At 41.5% G+C, this 19,338-nt stretch overlaps 1 protein-coding gene across 1 annotated transcript in view; it reads right to left on the bottom strand.

The window, feature by feature from the left end:
* Positions 1 to 5,214: 5,214 nt before the first annotated feature.
* Positions 5,215 to 19,338, bottom strand: part of LOC139418995 (15-hydroxyprostaglandin dehydrogenase [NAD(+)]-like) — a 29,302-nt gene continuing 15,178 nt past the window's right edge. Inside the window, exons 5-7 of the mRNA XM_071168801.1 lie at positions 8,916 to 8,992; positions 7,510 to 7,673; positions 5,215 to 6,354 (exon numbers count right to left, since the gene is read on the bottom strand). Of these exons, the coding sequence (XP_071024902.1) occupies positions 6,231 to 6,354; positions 7,510 to 7,673; positions 8,916 to 8,992 (365 nt within the window). The 3' untranslated portion in view covers positions 5,215 to 6,230. The remainder of the gene's footprint in view (positions 6,355 to 7,509; positions 7,674 to 8,915; positions 8,993 to 19,338) is intronic.

Raw genomic sequence — 19,338 nt, 5'->3', positions numbered from 1 at the left:
ACATCATTGATTTATACAGAGAAGAGTGTCGGCCCAATAATTTAACCCTGTGGCACCCCCATAGAGACTGCCAGAGGCCCGGACAACAGGCACTCAGATTTGACACACTGAACTCTGTCGGAGAAGTAGTTGGTGAACCAGGCGAGGCAATCATTTGAGAAACCAAGGCTGTTGAGTCTGCCGATGAGGATGTGGTGATTGACAGAGTCGAAAGCCTTGGCCAGGTCAATGAATACGGCTGCACAGTATTGTTTCTTATCGATGGCGGTTAAGATATCGTTTAGGACCTTGAGCGTGGCTGAGGTGCACACATGACCAGCTCTGAAACCAGATTGCATAGCAGAGAAGGTATGGTGGGATTCGAAATGGTCGGTGATCTATTTGTTAACTTGGCTTTCGAAGACCTTAGAAAGGCAGGGTAGGATAGATATAGGTCTGTAGCAGTTTGGGTCAAGAGTGTCCCCCCATTTGAAAAGGGGGATGACCGCAGCTGCTTTCCAATCTTTGGGAATCTCATACGACACGAAGGGGAGGTTGAACAGGCTAGTAATAGGGGTTGCAACAATTTCGGCAGATCATTTTAGAAAGAAAGGGTCCAAATTGTCTAGCCCGGCTGATTTGTGGGGGTCCAGATTTTGCAGCTCTTTCAGAACATCAGCTGACTGGATTTGGGAGAAGGAGAAATGGGGAAGGCTTGGGCGAGTTGCTGTGGGGGGTGCAGTGCTGTTGACCGGGGTAGGGGTAGCCAGGTGGAAAGCATGGCCAGCCATAGAAAAAATGCTTATTGAAATTCTCAATTATAGTGGATTTTATCGGTGGTGACAGAGTTTCCTATCCTCTGTGCAGTGGGCAGCTGGGACTAATGACATGCGTTTAAAGTCCCCATGCAGTCTTTGTCATGTTGTTTTTAAGTAATCACTGTATGTCTAATAAATCACTGTGTGTGTTTATTTAGTGAAAATAACTATTTAATTTCCCTGAATTACCTTTCACACTTGAAATGCTCAGTCTGATCGTGTGGGCATCAGGAAACAAATACACAATATATTTACATACATAGCCCTGATTGGCTGATAGGATGGTCTGGAACCCACCCCTTTAACCAGATGAAGTCAGATGAAGTCATTGGTCTATAATCATGATATGGGCCAAAAGTTAGATCTCACCTGGACAGGTTGAAATTCCAGGCATTGTTTCCAAACAGCTCTTACACAAAAATGGCATTATCATAATTTTCACAATTTCAGAGTGTTATTTTTACCTTTACCTAGTGTGGAAATATCATACAAAAACATGAAAATATGTTTTTACTGAACTGCCCCTTTTAAGGCGTGGTTGTGGCGGTGCGTGACATTGCACACCATCACAAAAGGAAACATCAGGTACCATATTAGGATGTGTAACCTTCTTCTTGTACAACATTCTTCAACACCCTGACACATGGAAATACCATATTATCACATGCACTTTAGACATTGTATAGTTTGCACTCAACAGTGTGATGAACACATCATGTGTACATGCCATTCTGAGTAAACAGCTGCGTGCGTCATTTGAGCACAATGTGAGTTTTGAACAGGAGAGAGAACATCCTGTCTAATTCACAGCGGTTGGGAGGTAGATGTAAATATAGGGTTATGACCGGTGTTGTTATCTTAATTATATGATTTAAACTATAAAGTTCGTACCCAGCTCCTAGTCAATGTAGCCACCCTATCATTACATATGGCCTAGAAGCCCAACAACAGCAGAGAGAACATTTACACACACTCACACATTCCACCCATCTCTCCATTTAATAAGGACCTATGACATAATTAGGCAGACACATTATCGTACTTAGAATGGGTGTGTTGTATTGTATCACATTGTATAAGTAGTCTTGCACGAGCCTTGATTTATGCAAGCCAAAATGGCTTATAGGAGCAGGAGTCTCTTCTGTAGCGTGAGGCAGGTACAAGTACACCCCCTGGACAGGACTCTGGTCTATCACAGGGCCTTACCATCAATCTATCCTTTTAAAACTGCAATATGTAACTTTTTGAGAACCCGACCAAATTCACATAGAAAGGCTAAGAAGCGTTAGATCTGTTCTATGTGCGTTATTTCTATGCTTCCCTTAAGTTTTGTTTTTGCATCTTTTACTTCAAAACAGCTGAAAATACAATAGTTTTGGTTATTGAAAAGATGTTTCACGGTGGTTTAGATGGTACAAATTAGGCAAACTATTACTTATTTAGCAGACGATCTCCTCAGGGACTCCTGATACAGGGCAGTTTCTCAGCTCTGTGGATGTAGAGAAGGGGCTGCACAAACCCAAAGACCACTATGATAGAGAAACAAATGGACATACCAAATGTACACTCCACTTGTTTTATAAAACGATAAATGATCAACTGAAGAACCAGTGGGAGGTACGTGACAACCATAGACACCATGATCATTGAAATGGTCCTGAAGGCCCTCAGTTTCATGTTGTTCATCCCTTCATCTTCCAGGACATTTCAGGGCCCTGAGAACAGCCAGGCAGCAGAACAACATCACAGAACACATAACCAGGGTGAATCCCAAAGTGAAGTCATTCATTATTCATTTTGATTCACCAAGCATGTAAGCAAAGCACCCCCCCCCCCCCCCCCGCTCCGCTCACTATCAACCACAGGACGTAGGCATTGGTGGGAAGGCTCAGAATGAGGTTTATTGAGTCGCCAGCAGTGTATAGTAGATACTGGACATAAAGTAGGGGTTTGGTGAAGAGGAGAGTAGAATTGTCGTCTACGGAATTGTTCATCTTTTCACAATTGTTGGGGTCTGTGAATATACGGGACAAAAATGGCCTCAGAGTGATATTGTAACAATTATAAACATCAACAGGTTACAGCTTACTATACGGCAACTTGAATCCTAAAGAAATAGAAGAGTAAATGCTGAAATATGTCTATGTTAATTGCAGACTACAATAAAGAACAGTCAACTATACTGTATGCAACACAATGACAGACCACTCAATGATATTAGAAAATGTCCAGCTTAATTTAAACTTCTAACCTGAGTAGTTGGAGAGGTCTTCCCTCTGATAAGGTTGTAATGGCAGTGGAGAGTGTCTGAAGTTTGCATGAATACAGTAGGTAAAGTCTGTCTGAATTATGCATATTAGTAGGTAAAGTTAGCGGTCAGTGTTCCTTCCTTGGTCATACGTGGGCTCTATCCCTAAATGGCACACCCTATTCCCTATGTAGTACAGTACTGTGGACCAAGGCCCATAGGTTAATGCACTATATTGGGAATAGGGTGCCATTTGGGAAGGAACATTGTTGAACACTGTTGAAACACAATTCAGCAGGAGGAAGGAGCATTTCACATACCCGGGTTTGACATGTCAGGTCTGAGATTCACATCTTGAAGATAATATATATGATCCATGTATACCAGTGGAGGCTGCTGAGGGGAGGACGGCTTTAATAATGGCTGGAATGGAGACAATGGAATGGTATCAACCACATGGAAACCACGTGTTAGATGTGTTTGATACCATTCCCTTGACTCCAATGACTCCACTCCATTCCATTGACTCCATATACATACATATACTACCGTTCAAAAGTTTGGGGTCACTTAGAAATGTCCTTGTTTTTGAAAGAAAAGCAATTTTTTTTGTCCATATGTAGATATTCCATTAAAAATCAGCCGTTTCCAGCTACAGTAGTCGTTTACAACATTAACAATGTCTACACTGTATTTCTGATCAATATGATGTTATTTTAATGGATTTAAAAATAAATCGTTCTTTCAAAAACAAGGACATTTCTAAGTGACCCCAAACTTTTGAACGGTAGTGTATATATTACATTACCAGTCAAAAGTTTGGACTCACCGACTCACTCAAGGGTTTTCTTAATTTTTTAAATTGTAAAATAATAGTGAAGACGTCAAAACTATGAAATAACACATATGGAATCATGTATTAACCCAAAAAGTGTTAAACAAATCAAAATAGCCTTATATTTTATATTTGAGAGTAGCCACCCTTTGCCTTGATGACAGCTTTGTACACTCTTGGCATCCTCTCAACCAGCTTCATGGAATGCATTTAAATTAACAGGTGTGCCTTGTTAAACGTTAATTTGTGGAATTTATTTCCTTCTTAATGCATTTGAGCCAATCAGTTGTGTTGTGACAAGGTAGGGTTGGTATACAAAGGCTGGCTACATTGAAGAATCTAAAAAAAAATGTGTTTAACACTTTTTTGGTTACTACAAGATTTCATATGTGTTACTTCATAGTTTTGTACAAAACATTAAGAACACCTTCCTAATATTGAGTTGCCCTCAGAACAGCATCAATTCATCGGGGTATGGACTCTACAAGGTGTCGAAAGTATTCCACAGGGATGCTGGCCAATGTTGACTCCAATGCTTCCCAGTTGTGTCAAGTTGGCAGGATGTCCTTTGGGTGGTGGCCCACTCTTGACACACATGGGAAACTGTTGAGCGTGAAAAACCCAGCAGCGTTACATTTCTCGACAAACTCGAACCGGTGCGCCTGGCACCTACTACCATACCCTGTTCGAAGGCACTTGAATCTTTGGTCATGCCCATTCACCCGCTGAATGGCACACATGCACAATCAATGTCTCAGTTTGAATGAGGTAACCAGTTCTGAGGAATTCTTATTTTCTCTAACGCTCCTCCTTTGATGAGGTTTGTATCAGGCATCTTCCTTCACCTTCTGTGACCCATATCAAATGTGTGCCGCTCGCTCTCTCCACCCCTCTCTTTTCCTGGTCGTAGGATCTCTCTGAAAGCCTGTTTGGTAAACAAGTTAACACAGACTGCAGCTGATAGCGGGAGGGCGGGCGGGGGGAGAGGGATGGCGGGAGGAGGGGGGGATATCCAGATGTGAATTCCTGTCACGCATACATCCTGGAATTAACTAAAAGCAGCAAAGGATTGAAAAATAAAATAAAAACTGTCTGTCTGTCTACATGCATGACTTACATAGTTCCTTGTCCTCTCGTCAAAGCCTGTTTTACTGCATGGTAGTGGAGGTGAGGTGGACACTCCCAACGGCAACATACTTAGCCCAACGGCAACATGCTCAGCTAGGTAGCGTGCTGACAACTCCCCAGCCCACAGGAGTCCTCTTTCTGCCAGCTAAACCTGCATTACTGTGTTACAGATACTGTGTTATGTACATAGTCATGTAACAAGGGAATGAGAAGAGGAAAGGAGTCAAAGTTTATTGTCTGACAACCAACAAAAATACAATTTTCACATATTCTATGATAATAAAGTATGCTATTGTATCATAAATAAACTACAGTTATTTGGTAGAATTGTAAACACATATTGTGCTTTGTGATAAAATGTAAATTTCATAATTGGGTAATAAGATTTTTTTCTTAGCCGACTCACCTCGTTAAATAAATAAAATAAAATAAATACAGCAGTCAATTTGTACCAAGTCTCTCATACTAGTCAAATCAACTGGAGGATTCTATGATGAGGGAAACAAGTCTCTCATACTAGTCAAATCAACTGGAGGATTCTATGATGAGGGAAACAAGTCTCTCATACTAGTCAAATCAACTGGAGGATTCTATGATGAGGGAAACAAGTCTCTCATACTAGTCAAATCAACTGGAGGATTCTATGATGAGGGAAACAAGTCTCTCATACTAGTCAAATCAACTGGAGGATTCTATGATGAGGGAAACAAGTCTCTCATACTAGTCAAATCAACTGGAGGATTCTATGATGAGGGAAACAAGTCTCTCATACTAGTCAAATCAACTGGAGGATTCTATGATGAGGGAAACAAGTCTCTCATACTAGTCAAATCAACTGGAGGATTCTATGATGAGGGAAACAAGTCTCTCATACTAGTCAAATCAACTGGAGGATTCTATGATGAGGGAAACAAGTCTCTCATACTAGTCAAATCAACTGGAGGATTCTATGATGAGGGAAACCCGAAAACTAAACCCTGTTTGTCTACCTTTGTTCACACCTATTAAGTTAGACTACTGGAATCTTGGTTACATCCAATGTAGGCATACAAATAGAGGTCCCATTAAATTACTATTCTAATTCCTAATTCAATGGGCCTACATTTCTACCAATTCCATAGACACATGGGTCTACTGTCTGAATGACTCCATACTCCGACCACTTTAAGTTCCTTTGTCTGGGTGGGAGACAGAAGTCCGACGGTATTCCGTGTTGCTCCTCTCAAGCGGACAGGGGCTCGTAGGTGTGGAAGTGGATCCCTTTAGAGCAGGTGATCTTCATCACGGCGCCGTTTAGACCGGTATCAGTTATCAGGCGCAACACACCCTCTGCGATCAGCGACGGTCTGGGGATAGAGATGGAGAGGTAGAGATAAAACAGGGTCGTGTTAGGTAGGGAACACAGTGTCCAGATAGTTCCTCCCTGGTTCATTCGGTTGTTTTCCGCCTGGTTCATTCGGTTGTTTTCCGCCTGGTGTCTAATGAACACGACCCAGGAAAGAGAGAGGCCATGATCATACATTCTCTTTCAATTCCTGAAGGTTTTATGGATTGAATTGGACTGGCTAACAATTTAGGTTGTAAAATGCCCTCATGATTTTATCAGATAATTCCTGAAACATGATGTAACTTAATTCAACAATTTCCTGGCTGAAAGAGATACAAGATCAACATTTAAAAAGGCCTCTTTTTGACGCTGTAGCCAACAGATGTATCACATCGCCTTGCCCCAGGCCAAACAGCTTGGACAAGGTATTGCGAAATACTGTACTTTAAAAGCAGCTGAGCTGGTAAATGTAAGCATTCAAGACTGAAGTGCATTCTGATATAAATAACAAAACTTGGCTGCATATGATTTTAAGTGCATCTTATCTCAAACACACTGTATTTCTCAATATTTGTCTTTGCATGTTTCGGATGCATATCGCAGCAAACCTAATCATTTCAAATAAATGTTGACAAAGTTAGTTAAGTCTTTCCTCAGAATACCCCTCAACGTTTCTATCTGTATATCTCCACCGCCGTTTGCTTCTGAAGTAGAAAACCTTATCTGATGTCGTGCAAAGCACTCAAAACACAGTGACATAGAGAGGGGACAAGACACAACCACACCAGGAAGCTTCCAAGGCCCCCTCTCTCCTCTCTCCAGATAAGACAGGGAAACTGAGGAGGGATAACAACCTCCATGGCCTCCCACACATACTATGTGGAGGGAGGATTTAAGGAGGAAATGGACACTGATAAGGGAGGCTTTGCTACTCCAGATACTGCATGACTTGATGTCGTAGAATGGAGTTAGTATTTGGGTGGTTTCGCAGTGCCATGTGGGAAGGGTAAGCTGATTCTAGGTCTGTGTTGACTTGTTTAGGTATAACCAACACTTGTATACATTAATCTGAAGCAGTATCCTATATACACCACATAGATTTACAGTAAACCTGAGTTATAAAGAAAGAGGAGGGAAATGAGGCAACTTCTACACGACATGTATAGGAACTTACTGAAGCACCCCGAACTTGTGCACACTCCTCTTTAAGTCGTCCTTGAACTTGTCAAACTTGCCCATGTTGTCCTCGTGTTCCACGGAGCGCAGGAGAGGGGTGTCCACGAAGGCAGGGCACAGCGTGTTGATCCTCACACCATAGTTCTCCACTTCGGCTGCATCCTGCGTTGGGAGAGGAAAGGAACACAGACGTGTCAGGGTGAGTGTATGTGTGTGTGGTTGTGAAAGGAGCAACGTGCCAGTGTGTAAGTATGTGTGTGTGTGTGTGTGTGTGTGTGTGTGAGAAAGATGAGCACAAACATGTCCGAACACGGTCAAGCGTAATCACCCAATGCAAAGGAATGTGTTTAGGCCAGTGTTTTCCATGCCTTTCCTGGAGTACCCCCAGCCATTCCACATATCACGTATTATAGTACAACATCTGATTCAACTGGTCAACTAATCATCAAGCCCTTCATTACTTAAATCAGGTGTACTGGTTTTGGATTACTTACTGTATGTCTATTAAGGTAGTCCAAAGTTTAGTGTTTGTTCCCATATTAATCGCTCACAATGACTATATCAACGATTATCCGTAACCATGGTAGCATCCACATTAATGTAAGAGTCTTTAGAAACATATTCTATTCTTATTTACAATAAAAGTGACTCCAAATTTATTGGGCACAAAATAATCTGAAACACAACCCAAACAAAATAGCAAATGCATCCATTACATTTCTTGAGTCACAAGCTTGATGTAGTCATTGTGTGCTAGGAATATGGAACCACATTTTTTTGTACTTTTACCTCTTTTTCAACCCAATTTCATGATATCTAAATTGGTAGTTACAGTCTTGTCCCATCGCTACGACTCCCGTATGGACTCAGGAGAGGCGAATGTCGAGAGTCATGCCTCCTCCAAAAACATGACCCTGCCAAGCTGCACTGCTTCTTGCCACACTGCTCACTTAACCCGGAAGCCAGCCGCACCAATATGTCAGAGGAAACACCATACAAATGGCGACCGTGCATGCGCCCGACCCACCACAGGGAGTCGCTAGAGCGCGATGGGACAAGGACATTCCTGGCCGGCCAAACCCTCCCCTGACCCGGACGACGCTGGGCCAATTGTGCGCCGACTCATTGGTATCCCGGTCACGGCCGGCTGTGACATAGCCTGGGATCAAACCCAGGTCTGTAGTGACGCCTCAAGCACTGCAACAAGCCAATTGGTAGGCTATACTTTTTACTGCTTTAATACACATAAGTGACTTTGACAGTCTGCACTTTAACCTCATAGTCATTGATTTAAAATCCAAAAGAAGAATAAAGTGTTTCACTGTCCCAATAATTACGGAGGGCACTGTATGTGGAACGGCTAGGTGTACTCGAGGAGAGGTTTGGAGGTGTATTAGAACTCACCGCTATGGCTCTGGAGAAGCCTATCACCCCGTGCTTTGTGGCCGTGTACACTGGCTGGTAGGGGGAATGAAGGAAAGCTGAAAAGAAAGAAAGAAGAATAAACAAAGTTTACAGTCATGATAACTCACCAACATACTCCACATGGTATCCATTTAAATTTCAGGCGTTTTTCATTGACGGCGCTTATCAACAATGCAATCACCCTAAAGGCATTGTTACAGAGGTTACTTGTCCTCTCTCTGTGTGTGTGTGTGTGTGTGTGTGTGTGTGTGTGTGTAAGCACACTATAGTGGAATCTACCGGTTTTTACTGAGATCTCATATCGCTTGCTAGAAATGAATGAGTACTGTAACTTATTCTCTATGCCTTTCCCGTCATGGAAAATCCAGATCTTCCAAGGAAAAATATTACCCCCTATTTTGACTTAATTCAAACATGAAAAAGCTGTGTGTTTGTGTGTGTTGGGCCGGCTGCCAAGTTCTGTTTAAACCAGAACAATCTCCAGAACATTGCATTTCAGGAGAACTCGCTTCCCCCTCCAAATAATGGGCTCAACTTCCTTTTATGGACACATAAAACCTTCACCTTGTGAAGATCAATCATTAGTTTTGCCCTTTAAAAAAAGGATAGAGCCAGGGCAAAACCTGTTGTATGGAGTACTGCAAGGCACTTTATTTCTGAAACCTCTCAACACCTTTATATAAGAGAACAGAGGTGAAATTAGATGGAAAAAAATCCCTCAAAGAGAATGTTTACATGCATTCTTAAACAAATGTGTGCTTAGTAGAACCATATAGTGTTTTTCAGTTTTTCTGAACCCTTTTTGGTGCTAGGTAGAACCCTTTTCAGAGGGTCTACCGTGTAGGTTTCTTCATAGAACACCTTGTATATGGTTCTACTAAGAACCATTTTATTATATAAAGGTTATTCTTAGAACCCTCCATGAATGGAGGCCTTTAAAATCAAATTATTTATGAAGAGATCTGTCTATGGTAAGGCCAATTGTTGACGGGCTTAGTTAAACCCTATCACAGTGGTGTTAGGAAAATCTTGGTTTACAGGCCACGTCAGGCCTGCAAGTCACATTATTCTGGCTCGCAAAGTGATGTGTAATTGCTATTGGAATCGAGCCAGAGTTACGATATCCAACGAGTGGAATTGTTTAAATCAACTGCAACCTGCATTCAAAAAAATTGCCAGGGTAGGGAAGATCAGATCCTTGATGTAGTCTCAGTATTCAAACTGGAGAAAGCATAAATGTTATTTATCTTTGTGTAGCATAAAATGTATCACCCAATCAATGGGTACAGTTGAAGTCAGAAGTTTACATACACTTAGGTTGGAGTCATTAAAACTCGTTTTTCAACCACTCCACAATTTTCTTGTTAACAAACTATAGTTTAGGCAAGTTGGTTAGGACATCTACTTTGTGCATGACACAAGTCATTTTTCCAATAATTGTTTACAGACAGATTATTTCACTTATCATTCACTGTATCACATTTCCAGTGGGTCAGAAGTTTACATACACTAAGTTGACTGTGCCTTCAAACAGCTTGGAAAATTCCAGAAAATTATGTCATGGCTTTAGAAGCTTCTGATAGGCTAATTGACAACATTTGAGTCGATTGGAGGTGTACCTGTGGATGTATTTCAAGGCCTACCTTCACACTCAGTGCCTCTTTGCTTGACATCATGGGAAAATCAAAAGAAATCAGCCAAGCCAAGAAATTGAAGACCTCCACAAGTCTGGTTCATCCTTGGGAGCAATTTCCAAACGCCTAAAGGCACCACGTTCATCTGTACAAACAATAGTACGCAAGTATAAACACCATGGGACCACGCAGCCGTCATTCCACTCAGGAAGGAGACGGGTTCTGTCTCCTAGAGATGAATGTACTTTGGTGCGAAAAGTGCAAATCAATCCCAGAACAACAGTAAATGACCTTGTGAAGATGCTGGAGGAAACAGGTACAAAAGTATCTATATCCACAGTAAAACAAGTCCTATATCGACATAACCTGAAAGGCCGCTCAGCAAGGAAGAAGCCACTGCTCCAAAACTGCCATAAAAAAGCCAGACTACGGATTGCAACTGCACATGGGGACAAAGATCGTATTTTTGGGAGAAATGTCCTCTAGTCTGATGAAACAAAATTATAACTGTTTGGCCATAATTACCATCGTTATGTTTGGAGGAAAAATGGGGAGGCTTGCAAGCCGAAGAACACCATCCCAACAGTGAAGCACGGGGGTGGCAGCATCATGTTGTGGGGGTGCTTGTAGGAGGGACTGGTGCACTTCACAAAATAGATGGCATCATGATGAAAGAAAATTATGTGGATATATTTAAGCAACATCTCAAGACATCAGTCAGGAAGTTAAAGCTTGGTCACAAATGGGTCTTCCAAATGGACAATGACCCCAAGCAAACTTCCAAAGTTGTGGCAAAATGGCTTAAGGACAACAAAGTCAGGGTATTGGAGTGGCCATCACAAAGCCCTGACCTCAACCCTATAGAAAATGTGTGGGCAGAACTGAAAAAGATTGTGCGAGCAAGGAGGCCTACAGACCTGACTCAGTTACACCAGCTCTGTCAGGAATGGGCCAAAATTCACCCAACGTATTGTGGGAAGCTTGTGGAAGGCTACCCGAAACGTTTGACCTAAGTTAACCAATTTGAAGGCAATACTACCAGTTGTGAAAAATGTAGTTTAAATGTATTTGGCTAAGGTGTATGTAATCTTCCGACCTCTACTGTATATGCAAAAACACATTAAAACAAACAATTCTGAAAATCACCCTACCTTAGAGCATGCTGGGAAATATGACATATGGTTGTACATAGAACCCTTCTGTTAAAATGAGAATAACTATGAGAACTCCCAAACCACCCATGTGTTCCCGCTGAATTTCAGTCCTGTAGGAAAGGGCATAAATATGATAGCTGGAATTGTACAGGAAACTTTGTATAAAGTCTTGACTTCAAATCGTATTGCCACTTCAGCTAAAAAACAGTCACAAAAGTGACAAGGAGGAAAGGGATCTATAGGAGTTACAGGTTTGCTGCTGGGACACACAGGAAGCAAAGTATGTGCAATAACATGTCAATATGGGTTAATTTATCATAAAACACCCAACCGTTATCTTGCAGTTTCAGGCATACTTGTACTTCCCCTTATGCCTAAGCAGCTCGAACAGAGTGCTGACATAAAACGTCAGACTACTCTTCCCTTATTTGGAACCACAGTGAACGATATACTGACTATCTTAATTGGTTATTACAGTATAATACTGAACCAAATGCTTTCACCTTTTACCCGTGTGGGAATTGGCCTGTATGGATAGGGCTAATTTGAAATGTTTCTTACAGAAGAAGTATGAAAATGCATAACCATTTTAGAAATGGATAGTGAACCGTTTGGAGGTATTAGGAAAATTATTAGACCAAATGTGAGTACACAACAGTTCACCTGACACAAGACTGAATCCAAACATTACACTGTTGATTTTATGTGCATTTTACATGTAGTGTACTTTGCCACTTTTGTTGAAAACGAAATCTGAAAATACTCTGGATACATTCAGTAACATGATAAGGCTATTCCTGTAAAATGTGGGGTAGGTGCAACACAAGACAAACATTACAAAGGTTTGAATGAGAAGATTAACTGGTGTCTCCAAGTGGCCACACACCTCTCCAAAGTGTGCACAGTTCCTAAGCAATTTCAATGCACTTTTATGACTCAAAAGAAAAGTTTTCAACTATAAAAGGTACCTTTATGAGCTCTCCTAGCTGTGCCATTGAGGAACAAGCTCACTTGTCGTTGTGGAACACAGCCCTGTATCCCCGCCATAACACAATTGGGTGATTCTGCAACTTCGGGCACTTTGGCCATGCATGATTTCAGAAATTAAAATGTATTGAAAAAAACATTTGACCTGTATTGTAATTGTCTTTGATTTGTCTAGAAATAATATCTGATAATCGCTGTGATCGTACTATTCAGGAATGTATATATTTTTGTCATTTGTCTCAGACAGCCATTAAACATCCATTTTAGTTGAACATCAAATATTATACAATTCATTTATAACACATTTCTTATACATTTGTCTTGCATTGAACATTATTTTAAGTGCTTTTTAAGGTTTTCCTAAAATGAATCATTCAACACAATGCCTGAATGTATGGACTTGCCTTTGTGACAACTGAAAATATTTATTTATCATAACAAAATAAGATATTTCCAGCCAACCATTTTGTGAGATTATGATAACAACCATATGATTTCCCTATCTAAAACAAGTAGATCAATATAAGGTACACATAATATACTAATTTACCTAAAAATATGGGTGTGGTGGAAATGACAAGGTGCGGTGGAAATAACATCTATGTAAAAAATTAAATAAAAAATGTAGGAAAACAATATTTAATTGCAACCATTTTGAACAACAACCATTGTTAAGCATTTAATTAATTTAAGACAACTTAAGATTCCAGAGTTCACAGACATAGAAACTAAATAAAAAATGATCCTATACGATCCCAGGAACATCTGCAAAAAGACAGGGAGAGATACTGGAAGAAAAAAGAGAAGGGAGAAGTGAAAACTATCTCTGAGCTTACAAAGCGAGAACAAAGGAGCAAGAGATGGCAATGGAAATGCAACCAACGGAATCGAAGACAGACTTTAAAGAGAACAGTTGCGATTGCAACCTACCTATCAGGCAACACAACACCTTAGTCACCAGATGACTTGCAGTCATAACATGAGGCCATCAAACCTGCCCCTAACTTACCTGCCCAGACTGCTTAGCATGCTTAGGCCAGTATTACAGACAGCATATAGTTTTCACTAAATACATAAAATGTATTTAAAAAAAATCTAAATTCTACCACAAATTAAAGAAATTATAGCCTGTTTGGAAATGACTGACTAAAAATATTCTCTACACAAGTTATACTTACCTAGATTTTTCTTAAACTTCTGGACATCACTTCTGGAACAACTGTTTGCTGCAGCCATGTGCTTCAGTGTCACAATAAGTTTCCATGGTAACCAAGTTAACATTCTCTTGACAAAACGTTATTATTGAGGAATGTGCCCTCAGTGGTGGAAATGACACCAGTACCAAAGGACAGGTATATTTTGTGTAAGTAACAATATAAAGGGCATACTCACCTCACATATTGATATAGATTTTATTTATTTGACTCTTTCTCTAGAAGATAACATTACATAATGTGTAATTATTAATGTTTTCTCATAGAAAAACATAGTGGAAGCTCAAAAGTCTGGGTCAGGGACAAGGACAAAACAGTGAAATTGAGGTATAAAATGCATCTGAGAAATAGCTAAAGTACTAGATTGAGAGGTGTTTAAAAAAATCTGGGATGATGGTAGTGTGAATTTAACATAAAGAAAAAAACATTAAAAAATAATAATAATCACAAAAATTGACCCTGAGGATTATAGAAGTTCCTGTAGTTGCAGAATCACCCAATTACTGTTGTTGTTTACGCAATCCAAAAACGGTCCATTATAAATCGCAATCAAGGTCAGGTGGGCATGATCTGAAAGCTTGTTCCATTGCCAACATAACTAGCTGTTATAAAATACGATCTTACCATGTTAGGCTTTCACAAGGAAATTCAGAAAAAACGATCGTAATTTAGGTGCATTCAGGTGCGTGTGATGCGGCAATTTTTTTCTCACAATAAACAAACATAGGCTCATTCTGTTCAGAAGACCCCAGCATATGACTACATGTCATCTTGCAACTGTACATCAAACATAGTGATCATAAACGTTGATTTGGAAAGGTGAATTGCACATTTGGACTCACAGGTGTGTGGCTTGCTTGTATGACATCAAAGCGGTATTTATTATAATCCTCAACATCTCATCTTTCAAAATACATCCAGTCCTCTTAATTTACAGCAGTTCCCCTCACCTGGACAACAAAAAATTTGCAAAAGTTGCCCAATTACTGGAAGGGATGGCGGCAAATTGTTGTTGCGAGCGGTGCTCAAGTTCAGAATGGCTGTCAATAAAAACCCATACAGCGCTGTGAAGCGCAGAGACAGAACCCTTACTGAAACAGCCACTACGTTCCAATTTAGGCGCTTATTATTGCCCAAATCTGCCATTTTCAACTTGTATACAGATACGAGTGTAAAGGGCTACATGATTTAAAACATGATTTTAACATACTTTTCCTGACTTTCTCAACTAACTCTGCTTGCTGTATAATCTGCAGTTCAGTCCATTGTATCTTTGACTTGGTACTGTGCTGCTGTTGTTGTCCTTGGGGCGTTTTATTCTCAGCCATGATGTCATATATATTGTTGGGTATGTCTTGAATGATGCATAACAAAACACATCTAGTATGATTAATGACAGTCTATAATAACACTGTACGGTTTCTTGGGAGTTAGAGTCACCAAGAACACATCATGATGAAAAATCCCACACCACATACAAAATGCTAAGCTAGGGACCCTGGGACTAAACACCTCCTTCTGCGGCTGGGTCCTGGACTTCCTGACGGGCCGCCCCCAGGTGATAGGGGTGGGCGGCAGCGGGTCTGCCACTCTGATCCTCAATATGGGGGCCCCTCAGGGGGTGCCTGTTTTGTCCCCTCCTGTACTCCCTGTTCACCAACAACTGCATGGCCAAGCACGACTCTAATACCATCATTACATTTGGGCAGGAAGGTAGCCTAGTGGTTAGAGCGGTGGATTTGTAACTGAAAGGTTGCAAGATCGAATCCCTGAGCTGACAAGGTAAAAATCTGTCGTTCTGCCCCTGAACAAGGCAGTTAACCCACTGTTCCTAGGCTGTCATTGAAAATAAGAATTTGTTCTTAACTGACTTGCCTAGTTAAATAAAGGTAAAATTTAAAAAATATATATATATTTGCCGGCGACAATGGTGGTGGGCCTGATCACTGACAATGATGGGAGGAGGTCAGAGACATGGCGGTGTGGTGCCAGGACAACAACCTCTCTCTCTCTCAATGTTATCAAGACAGGGGAGATAATTGTGGGCCGAGCACGCCCCCATTATCATTGACAGGGCTGTAGTGGAGCAGGTCGAGAGCTGCAATTTCCTTGGTGTCCACATCACCAAACTGTCATGGTCCAGACAGACAGAGGGGGGCACGACAACGCCTATTTTCCCTCAGGAGACTCAGGGGATTTGGCATGGCCCCTCAGATCCTCAAGGGGTTCTACAGCTGCACCATCGAGAGCATGCCGCCTGGTATAGAAACTGCTCGGAATCCGACCACAAGGTGCTACAGAGGGTGGTGCGTGTGGCCCAGTACATCACTGGGACCAAGCTTCCTGCCATCCAGGACCTCTATACCAGGCGGTGTCAGAGGAAGGCCCTAAAAATTGCCAAAGACTCCAGCCACCCTAGTCATAGACTGTCCTCTCTGCTACCGCACGGCAAGCGGTACCGGAGCGTCAAGTCTAGGTCCAAAAAGGCTCCTTAACAGTTTCTACCCCCAAGCCATAAGGCTGCTGAACAGCTAATATCAAATGGCCACCTAGACTATTTGCATTGAACACCCCTTTGTTTACACTGCAGCTGTTTATTATCTATGCATAGTCACTATCTACATGTACATATTACCTCAATTACCATGACTAACCTGTACCCCCACACATGAATCAGTACCAGAACCCCCAGTATATAACCTCATTAGTTATTTTATTGTATTACTTTTTTAAACTTTCGTTTATTTAGTCAATATATTCTCAACTCTTAATTTTCTAAAAACTGCATTGTTGATAAAGGGCTTGTAAGAAAGCCCTTCACCAGGGCAGTCTCGGCCACGTACATATGGTGAGTGGCCTTCAGATTGCAGAGAGCAAAGCAACTGGCTGAAGTACTGCTCGGTTTCAGCTGTTACTGGCAGCCTAGCTTTGTGGAGAAGGTGCTTTTTGTATCCTTAAAATGCTCTTGTATCCAAGACCTTTAAAATAGTCCATTATCCATCTTAATGTAATGTCATTTGTGGATTCAAATAAAGTATTTAAAAATGTGTACGTACGTGTGTGTTTTCCTTCCCCCAAAATGTTGTCAACTGATACCCTTGGTACATTTCAGGTTAGGCTCCTCTTACCACACATCATGAAGAACAGGGTGAACCAAAACAATGATTTGCATCAAACATACCGCGATCCAATATAGGAGCTGTCAGTCAGTCAGTTCGTCAATCAGTCAGTCATTGCACAACTTGCCAGTGAGGGAAGAAGCCTGTACCGAACACTGCAGTGGGTCCACCTACATTCCAAAGTTCCTTGTCCCATTAGAGGCAGCTGCCATTTAAAGCGGGGCCTGTGAGCGCCTGCAGCTTTTGCTGCGGTTGTACATCAAGCAGCATCTTGCCAACCGTTTCTTCTCAATGGAAAAGAAAACAAACTGATGTCATGTCAACAGTGTTTTGGCTTTGGGGCAGAGATAATGTGTGATGTTGTCCATTGTAGCTAGCCTATCTAACAGTTCTATCACTGTTACATAATCACATTTAGAGTGATTAAAACAATATTTAGCATATTTATATATTTTCCCTTTCTGTAATACATTTCCAGTGTTCTATTTATGACACTCAAGGTGCACGTTGATGGTCACTAGGCGTTATACTGAATGTTATGGATTATGCTCATATCGGTTGATAGTGATTGACGCCAGACTGGAGGTACAAGGACACACTGATTATTCACGGTTGTATTGATGACCTTCTGTGGACACCGATTCTGTAGCAGCTGACAAAGCCGCTGCCTTGGTTTTGAACTGCGAGCCTCTCTGTCTGGTGTTTCCAGAACATTTGGTGTTGTCTGATTTAGAACATAAAAAGGGCCTGTCTCCAAGAGGCCAGTTAGAAATGATATCTGCTTCTGTGCTGGAGGCGTCTCCCTGTGGCAAGTTGTAATAAACCAGCTTTTATTTCTCAATTCTCTCTTCTTTAGTCCATCTGGAAATTCCAAAGAGGATGAGGCACTAAGGTTTTCAGCCATGTTTGTTTAGCGACGCTTCAGAATCAGCTCTCTGGAGGTGAGTCAATTGTGTCTACCCCTCTGTGGTGGAGACTTTTCTGGCTTCTCTCACCAAGGGGTATTTCTGAAATGTGATGAATGAGCCTCGTTGTACTGTCAATTAATGATCTTGGTTTTGTTGTAATTGACTTAGTTAAAAGTCCGTGGGTAAAAGTCGCTTCTCCAGTCAGCTGCATGTGTGGTTTGTGTGCTGCAAAACACTGAATTTGGGAAGGGTGTGCCTTGTTCGACCCGGGTGGGGTTCCGAGTATGTGAGTGCTCTGTGCATATCGATAATAACCCATTTAAAACCTCAAGTGGCATCGGCAGTGTCATCCTGGTGGGAAAAGTAACCAATCGGTTTTAAATACCACACAATTGGGAGAGCCCTCTGGGACCAGGGATTAGCAACATCTGGTCATTTTTAGATACTGTTAGCAAAGGATACAGTGCTACTGTTTGCACGGTGTGTGGCAAAGTGGTTATTTTGGACAAGTAGGGCATAACCTCTCGTGGGTAGAACCTGTGTGGAGTGTTCGTTTGTTTGTTTGTTTGGTACGGTAGGTACCTCAGTTTGTGGTGGTGTCAGAGTGCGGGCCCGTTCACCATAGGTGAACTATACGGTTCACTTCCGTGTCTGGTCCATTACGGATCCTGTTCTCACGTTTTAGGTTGTTGGTTCACTTTTGTGACTGACTGTATTCCCTCCCCCAAATCTAGACTGGATGTCACGACTTCTGCCGAAGTCGGTTCCTCTCCTTGTTCGGGCGGCTTTCTAGCCATCGCCGCTCCATTTCTCATATATCCATTTGTTTTGTCTTGTTTCATACACACCTGGTTTTCATTCCATAATCTGCATGCATTTAGTCCTCTGTTCCCTTCCATGTCTTTGTGCGTAATTGTTTATTGTAATGGTGTATGTTCGCGAGCTATACTTTTGTATTCGCGTTCTGTGTTTTTTGGGCACTTAGATGTCATGTTGTGCCTATTTTTTACCGGAATAAAAGTGCGCCTGTTTACTCTACTCTGCTCTCCTGCACCTGACTTCGCCTGCCTTACACAGCCTTAACACTGGATTTGCTTACCAAGACGACACTGAATGTTCCTGAGTGGCCTAGTTTCAGTTTTGACTTAAATCTGCTTGAAAGTCTTTGGCAAGACTTGAAATGGCTTTCTAGCAAAGATCAACAACCAACTTGAGAGAGCTTGAAGAATGTTAAAAAGAATAATGGGCAAATGTTGCACAATTCAGGTGGGCAAAGCTCTTGGAAATTTACCCAGAAAGACTCATAGCTGTAATCGCTGCCAAAGGTGATTCTAACATGTATTGTCAGAATCACCACATTGACATTAGGGTATTTACCACTTTGAC

This window comes from Oncorhynchus clarkii, chromosome 10 (assembly GCF_045791955.1).
Source record: "Oncorhynchus clarkii lewisi isolate Uvic-CL-2024 chromosome 10, UVic_Ocla_1.0, whole genome shotgun sequence".
In the NCBI taxonomy this organism is placed as follows: domain Eukaryota; kingdom Metazoa; phylum Chordata; class Actinopteri; order Salmoniformes; family Salmonidae; genus Oncorhynchus; species Oncorhynchus clarkii.
Note: the sequence above shows the minus strand (reverse complement) of the source record. Positions and strands in the feature narration are given on the sequence as shown.